This window comes from Biomphalaria glabrata, chromosome 8 (genome assembly GCF_947242115.1).
Source record: "Biomphalaria glabrata chromosome 8, xgBioGlab47.1, whole genome shotgun sequence".
Classification (NCBI taxonomy): domain Eukaryota; kingdom Metazoa; phylum Mollusca; class Gastropoda; family Planorbidae; genus Biomphalaria; species Biomphalaria glabrata.
The window spans coordinates 22,947,321-22,956,057 of record NC_074718.1 but is presented as its reverse complement, the minus strand read 5'-3'; the positions used below and the strand labels follow the sequence as shown (position 1 = coordinate 22,956,057).

The window sequence follows — 8,737 nt, the reverse complement described above, 5'->3', positions numbered from 1 at the left end:
GAGTTTTAAACTCAAAACCCCCTGAACCCTCTGGAGAGGTGTATGAAACTCACCCCCCTCGGCTATGTTATTTCGTTTTTTTTTACATTGGTGTGGTAGGGGGTTAACATCAACCCTCCCTCGAGGATGTTTTTAAAACTCAAAACCCCTCTGGCTACGTTCATGGAAGTTGATGACTTGTATGCTTTAGCTTTTTTTTTTTAATTAAAAAGGGGATTTTAAACCTCCAATACCACTGGCAAAGCTGGATCAAGTGATGGCTTAAATTAACATTAAAATCTTCGCATTCTGTAAAAAAAAAATTAAAAACAAAACAACAGTCACAAAATTCCATCACACCCCTGCTGGGGCGTGGAATTCATTCCAGGTGGTGGTTGAGCCCCGACACCCTTCTCCCAGCTACGCCCATGGTCAAAAGCTAAATAAAGATAAAATCACACACTCCATGAAAAGAAAACTATACAATCATAGCATCCATTAAAAAACAACTATTTATTGCCTTAGCAGCATGTTATATGATTACAAACGTATCTTTACTATATTTCTATGTAAATATGTACAAAAAGAATTATAAGACAGATCGTTTATATACAAAAACAATAGTATATCGAACTTGAACATGGTTATAGATTCAATATAAACAATGAACATGAACAACAATATGGTTATAGATTCAATATAAACAATGTGATAATAGGAAATAGTAAAAAAAAAATATAAATGAACGATATGTATCAGGCAGACCAAATATAAATAAAAGACACCATTTTGTTTTGTTTTTAAGGCCAAATCTGTCTGTGGTGTGTGTATGAGGTAGACATGAAAATGAGTGATTGTAGGAAATAGTTGGGCTGTAAAACAAGAATGTGGAAATTGATTTTCTGTAAAGTGCTGCCATTTTTTGGATAAGATTCAGCTGGAATAAATAACTAGTCTACTTTCCTGCGTTTAGTTTCATATAATTGGCCAATGTTATTGCTCTCCACTTAACTAGTGTATAGAAAGGAAACTAAAAACACATCACCATCTGCCAAAGAAAAGTTTCTGAGATTCAATTCACATTACTTCAATGACAAGTGTTACAAACTGATAGTTAATTACCAGTAGATGCTACCTCAACAAACATTAGAAAAGAACCATGGTAGGGAAACATAAGTATCAAAATAATTTTCTTAAGTTAGTTGTTTTTTTTTCTAATTCAGTCTAAACTATATTCTGTTTTCCACAATTCATCCTTATCGCAAGCGTATCTCCTAGTGTTAAAAACTTCAAAAGAAGGAATGTCAAAGTGCCCTCATAACCAAACCAACATGCCACAAGACTGAAACAAAAAGCTCTTTTTGTTTTGTGTATGAAAAAAAAATAAATTTTTAAAAATTATTTCTACTATCCAACATAGCAGTTCTATAGTATATAATTTGCTATCAGACTAAATGCTAATTTTCTGGTACATTTACCGGTATAAAAATATAGAAATATATTGTCCTGAATAAAATTTTCATTAATATAGTCTAACATAAAACAAAAAAAAAACAGAAAAATAAAACTATACTATATGATTTCACCACCGAAAAGGTAGTACTCGGTGCCATAAAAACAAGAAACTAATGTACAGCGACAATCTATAATATGAGAGGATGTCTCACTGTCAGTTTTGAAGAGAAATGTTTTGTCAGAACTATCATACATCAAGAACTAGTTTTTATAAATAAAAAATATAACAAGTAATGTTATAATAAGCTCACTGGTAATATTTAGGCTATGATTCTAAATTAAAAGCTATTTAAAAAAAAAAGACTATATATATATATATATATAATAGTATTATAATAGACATAAAAATAAAACAGCAATAACAACCAATAATTTTTTTAAATATAAGTTTATAATTATCACCTAAATAAAACCCTAAAAATATTCATTGAAAACACAAGATAGTTGACAGCATTACCTTTGTGGCTCTAAAGGTTGCCAATTTACCTTTCAATAATTCCGGTGTTAGAAATGTACCAGTTGAAACAAAACTAGATTTACTTATCTCCCCTTTGTTTCATAGATTTCACAATCAAGCTAGAGTTTTCAGAACATATAGTCATTAGTTACTATTTAGTCAAGACCATTGGAATGTACACAAATTAAAACACTTTATAAAATGTCAACAATTTGATTAGCAGGTATTACATAACCGAACTACTAATACCAAATTTGATTTTTTTATAACAGATTTTGATATGGCATTTGTTGTACTCATCATGTATAATAGTGCAGAGTATATAAATGTTATATGCTTTAAATGTATATAAATATAAAACATATTGCATTGATAGTTTCTGCAAGATGACATGTAGTTAGATGTCAGATGGCATGTAGTTTAGATGTCAGAAGCTATTTGGTCCGTCTCATCCTTCATGAAAACAAAAATGCTAGACTTTGTAAAACACATTGGCAAGAGTTCAATGTATAAATAGAAGAGTGTGTAAATAAATATTTATTCATATATATATATATAAATCATCAAGACATTAGGCTGCCTCCACTGGTCCAGCTAAAATAGATATGAATATAAGGGAGGCAAGTGCTTTTGGAGAAATGCATGATTACTTGAAATGAGTAATGTATTCACATACATTAGTATTCACAATGTTAGCCATTGTTCAAATGTGTATGTGCGCGTGTGTGTGTGGGGGGGGGGCGATTGGTCAGAAATTGATTTTATTCAGTTTAGAGTTCAACAAATAACATCCTCAGCTCTACAAGCTCTACACTAGGAAAACAATGAAATAAGAGTTACTGCCCCAAGGAGATAGTGGCTATGTAGTTCTTGGTTTTTAAAAGTAGGCTATGCACTGATGCATCAGTCTCCTAATTTATCTTTGACCCTCTTCTCAAGTATGAAACCAATTCCACTTCTCCAATATTTGTATAGACATTTGATACATGACATTAGCTCAGCAAATAAATAGTACATACAGTGAAAGACAGGGTTACTTAACATCTTCAAGAAGCACTTTTAGTGACAAACAATTGAGTGTTGCTAATTGTGACAAATTTGGTACATTTCTTTTTTTACACACACACAAACAAAACTTTTTGAAAATGTATTTGCAACTGATATGGAATATGCATTACTATTATATATATATAAATACAATGCATGTATCAAAGCCAACTTGAATAAGTTTACTCATAGAACAACATGTGTGTGCACACAAAATATTATGAAGTGGATAGTAAAAATCAAAATCAGGTTCTAAACAGATAGTTTGACAACACTGACAACTTTTTTTATAAGCCAGAATCCTAACTTGGCAGCAGTTTCATAGTTTATTTCATTCCTGCCCAGGTTAGCATGACCTAAAGTCTTGCTCCAGTTTGGTACAAGAACTGCCTTGGAGAAATAAATCCCTACAAAGACATAATCAACCACAAGTGTGATGAAGTGGTCTTTTAAATAGCAGTTGAAAAAACAAACAACTGTTGTAAAAATGGTAGGGTCTGAGAAAATTTCTTTTGGCTGGAAGAGATCTTTTTTATTTGGGTATTACTTTTTAATCTTTATTAATGATTCATCCTTTATTTTAAAGTTAGCACAAGCATTTGTTTATGTGTGTGTGAAGTGATCTATGTTTTGCTGCATTAAAGAAATTATAATAGTTCAACATAGAATCCAATAGGTGACGTGTTGAAGGTTTCTCAATATTTAATGCAGATAAGTGCCTTTTATTTCTCAAGAGTTTATAAGTCCACTGTCTGAAATATTATTAACCAGCATGTCACAGGGAAATAGGAATACTTCAGCTTGTCTACCATTATTATGGTCAGTTTGCATAATGCCTGAAGTAACATTTAGATGTCTGTTACAATGGACAGCAAATCACATTCTGTAGAATTGAACTCTCTCAAGAACAAGCTCATTTTGCTTTACCAGTGTTCTTATTTGTTGGAGTTACTCTCACGCTGCCTCTACCAAGTCTGTTTAGAAGAGACTGTGATTTTTTGGTGCTTTTAGTGTTTTCTTCTTCCACAGCCTCATCTGCTACTTGCTCAGCAACTGTAGATAGAGACTGGTGATGGTCAGGTTTGTTAATTGGGGAGTTTAGCACCGCAGGAGATTTTCTACCAGATGCAAGCTCCTGTGAAGTTAGTGTGGAAGTAGTTTTGGGAACTCGTAAACTACCATGTCTGGTCAAGGGAGTTGATTTATTTGCTAGAGACTTTGTTCTAGGTGGGGGAACTGGTGTCTGCTCATCTGCTCTTGCTTTGGAAGAGGCAGTAGGTGCCATAAAAGATCTGCGGCTGGAAGGTGCTTTGGCACTCTGCGACATTGGGGTTGTACTGTGAGGCCTTTCAGGGAGAGGAGTAGTGCGTCCATTGTTCTCAGTTGGTAGTGGTGTCATACTGCGCCTAAGTTCTTGAGATAGTGGTGTAACACTTCTGCTGCTAGGCGTATTGGGTTTCAAGTCGGCACCTAGAGATTTTCGAGTTGAGGTAACTCTAACTGACTGAGTTCTTGTGAATGGAGTCTGAGGAGATGCTGTTGATAATCTAGCAGAGTTAGCCGAGACTGAAGCTCTGTTTGATCCTGATGTCGGTGTGGATGATCCTGATGATAATCTTGCAGTGGCTGTTGCCGTGTGACTTGGCATTGATGATGCTGAAGTTGTTTTACTTGATGAGCGGGGGGCACTGGGGTTGCTTACTTTAGATGAAAGACTTGCATTAGAATCAGTTCTCTTTCTTTCTGAAGGAGATGAAGGTGATACATTGGCATCAGGAGTAAGTTTCAAAGAAGTCCTAGGTCCTCTTACAGATGTACGGGCTACAGTTCCTCGTTGGAAGGAATTTGTTGAAAGTTCAGCTCTCATTGAAGATCTGATGGGAGTTTCTCGCTTCAAGGTTGGCGTAACAGCTCTTTCAATCACTGAGATTCTGTTAGGAGTGTCACGTTTGAATGAAGACTCTGGGGTGGTAGAGGTAGGCCTTGCAGGGGTTCTGTTTATAGGCATCATGTAACTTGGCACAGGTTTACTTTTTGCTGGCTTGGTAGCTGCTTCTTTTGACAGGGTTGTCTTCTTTGAGGATTTATCAATAGGTTTAGCACTTTGAGTGATAGTATCATCGCTCCAGTAGTCCTCTTTTGAAATGCCAAGGCCGCTGTCTGGGGAAAGAATGGAGGAAGACTCACTAGTATCTGAGCTAGCACTTTTATTGTTAGCCCTGACTGTCTGTTCTGTCCAATTTTCCGTTCTAGTTTTTCGATCAGTTTCATCAGAAAGTCCTGTCAATTGTGAATTATTTACAGGCACATTTTTGTCACTTATCACACTCTGTTTTGATGGAGCTCCATCTAATTTCCTAATGCCATTGTACTCTGCCTCTAGGGTGCTGCTCATAGATGTGCGTTGAGACAGGGAGCCAGATTCAAACCCTTCATCTTTACTGCTTGCATAGCTGTTTCTGGAGCCAGGCTCATTGCTAACCTCACTTTCATAAACATTGTCATACATACTACGCCTTGTCTTTTCACGTTTCAACCTCCATTTTGCTATTGAGACATTGGGGTCATCACTATCCTCATCAAATTGCTTACTTCTGTCCAGCAAGCTGTGAGACCTTTTGAATGGGTTGGGAGCATTATCAACTGCTATCAAGTTGTTTGGTCTCTGCTGTTGTACATTAAGATGAGATCTAGAGTTGTTTTCAACTTTCCTCTTCTGCCCTGGAGAGTTAGCATTGGCTGGTATAGTTTCTGTTGATGTGTTAGCAGACTTCAGTGACTGTTTAGATCTACATTCTGAGTCACTGTCATCATTTGGAACATACAGACAGTTCCGTCTGCCATCAAGAGACAGTCGGCTGCTGCTATTGCGGAGCACTGCTTGCTTCTCTTGAGTGGTGTCAGGTGCACTGCCACTGTTGCGCATTCCATTGTTAGAAAGGCCTTCTCCATCAACATGCTCATCAAAGGATTTTGATCGACTCATGCTGCTTTTGCTAACCAGTTCCTTGAGCGCTTGGTCAACACTTTCAGCTTCCACGTTGCTACGAGCTCGAAAGTTGGAATCTGAAGTGTTGGAGGCACCAAAGCGCGCAGAACGGAACTTGTTTTTGCCTGCCAGTTTAGCTGCCTTGCTCAGCTCTTTATTATTGTTACTATCTTTTCTAGCTACCTCTTTACCCTCTTTCTCTTTAAGGGCTGATCCCTTTCTGTGAGAAGGAGGAGTTTTTGAAAGAGGCATTGAAGATGAATTTTTAGCACCATTAGTGACATGACTGTTGTTAGCTGTGTCTTTTGTTTTACTAAATGTTGGTTCCAATTTCATTGCTGCTTTAACATCCTCCATTGAAAGCTGTGCACGTTTCTTTCTCATTTCTCTCTTGGCTTTCAGGTCATGCTCAGATATAGCTGGTGTCACAGAAGCTGTCATGTGGCCAACAACAGCTACTTGTGGTTGTGGTGTTTGAGGCACATTAGCCCTTTTCACCTCAGGTGTCTTTTGTATGGGCCCAGCCACACCGACAGTGTCTATAGGTCTACCTGTATCCTCTATTGTTTTTAGAATTTGGTCAATGTTGGTGCCCATAGTGTTACTCAACTGCAGTCTCATGGACTTAGTAACAGTTTGTTCTTTCATATCTGAATCATCCAAGGAACGATTTTGCTTAATAGAGTCATCATTGGATGAATGATTCTCAAAATTTTCTAAGGCTTTGTTTAGTTCATTAGGATCTAAACTACTTCTGAACCTATTTGATGTCTTTTCTCTTGTCTTTTGAATAGCTTTCACTTGGGCATCTGTTGTAAAGTCTTCTAATGTTGGATTCCTCTCAGTGATTGGCTCAAGTGGAGAATTGGTTTCTGAAACAGAAATTCCATTTCTCCACCGAGATGAGCTTCTTGATGTTGGTGTCGTAGAGTTTCTAGTGGATTCTGTTCTTCCACTATCAGGCTCATCTGTAGGTGTGGTGGGAGCACTTCGGCTATCTTTTCTACCAAGTTTTTGTTTCAGCCTGTTGATCAGTGCTTCTGATTCATCTTCACTAGCAGAATCTTTTTTAGGTCTATCAAGCCAGCTGCGTGTTCGTCGAAGTGAATTGTTCTTTGAATCAGGAGCATTGTCTGAACTGGGTCTTTCAGCAGAATGTGCAGCTGAAGTGTGTCTCATTATAGAAGAATCAGAAGCACTTGTAGGCAGTGAAGGTGATGGGGCACGCTCACGATCAGCACTGTACACTTCCAATTTTGGTTTCTTCTGCTTGCGCTCTAAACGCCGCCTACGAAGGCTGGCATAACGTTCAAATGTGGTCTCAGGTTTTTGTTGCTCATTGGCCTGAGAATCGCCTCCGACTAAACCCTGGGATATTGAATCTGGTGTTGGAGAGACTCCACTAACAGGACTGTCAACAGAACCATCCCCTCGCTTCCTTCTTAGGCTGGTTCTGCCATAGTCACCACGTGTAAATGAATTGCCATTACTATCACCATTTGGCAGGTCACTGGTTAATATGTTTAATAAGTCTGTATTGGCCAAATTGACTTTAGTAACTTTAGTCACAGAAAAGTTCCCATCATTTAATTTACTAGAAGCAAAGCCACTGCGAACGTCAGCCAGCAGTACATCTAGAATGGTTCCTTTCTTCTCTTCTGTACTTGACGTTCTTTCCATTGTCTGACTGCCAGGCTCAGACAAATCTCCTAGAAATAAAACAAAATATAGATATTAAATGTGTGTTGAACATAAAATTACTGTGTCATATTATGATACATAATTTTCTAAATTTAAAAAACAAAAAAAACTTTAGATTTTTTTAGTTAACAATATAATAGTATATTGCAACAACAAAATTAGTAGACTAAAAAAAAATGAACTCACTTGATCTTCTTTTCTCCTCATTTTCTCTTTTGTTTCTTTTCTCCTCAATTTTAGCTTCTTGTATTGATCTTTGCACATTTTCCTGAAAAAAGTTGTTGAACATAATTATTTCTGCTCTTGGTTACATCTAGAGGGAGGTAATATGAACAGCTTTACAAAATGGTATAAAATAAGTCTTTACCTCATGAGCTTTTCTCAGTTTGTCACAAAAGGTCTGAAGGATTTTAAATAACTCTTCAAGCTTGAAGGCAGCAATATCCTCACAAAAGTACCTGGCCAACTCCACCCTGATCTCTTCAATTTCTACTAAATCTTCTTCTAATTCACCAACCTCAACATTGGCATCCTGGTGGAAGCAAAAGACTTTTTAAAATCTGCTTTCCTATTTTCTAAAAATATTTTAAATAAATTTTTTGTTTATTGTAAAATGAAAATCTTCATGCAAGAGCTGTAACCAGTCATTCTTGTCAAAATTTCACTTATTTTAGAAAGTAATTACCTGAAGAAAATGGCGCATCTGAAGCTGGAAGTCTCTTCCTGCTACACAGATCTGTTCAGTGATTGCCCTGACTTTGTTAGCTATATTGCTGATATCTGTGGTCAAAGTCTCTACAGACACTCTTTGAGATAAAGAAACAAATCAATGAGATATGAAAAGGTCTTAATAATAATAATTATTATAATAATCTGTCTTATTTGTCTTATAATTGTGCATTACATATCAAAATACATTATATGTACTTACAAAATATGTTCATATCACAGTTTCACTTATACATTGCATGTAATGTTTATATCAGAAAGTTGTTTGTTTTTTTTAAAGTAATTTATGAATAAATTATTGATTTTTCAAGATCAACGCA

At 36.3% G+C, this 8,737-nt stretch overlaps 1 protein-coding gene across 3 annotated transcripts in view; it reads right to left on the bottom strand.

The window, feature by feature from the left end:
* Positions 1-473: 473 nt before the first annotated feature.
* Positions 474-8,737, bottom strand: part of LOC106054548 (formin-J-like) — a 219,504-nt gene continuing 211,240 nt past the window's right edge. For all 3 annotated transcript variants that reach the window (XM_056039616.1, XM_013210450.2, XM_056039617.1), the window contains 4 exons: positions 8,374-8,494; positions 8,056-8,220; positions 7,875-7,956; positions 474-7,696 (listed from right to left, as the gene is read on the bottom strand). In XM_056039616.1, the coding sequence (XP_055895591.1) occupies positions 3,912-7,696; positions 7,875-7,956; positions 8,056-8,220; positions 8,374-8,494 (4,153 nt within the window). In that variant the 3' untranslated portion in view covers positions 474-3,911. The remainder of the gene's footprint in view (positions 7,697-7,874; positions 7,957-8,055; positions 8,221-8,373; positions 8,495-8,737) is intronic.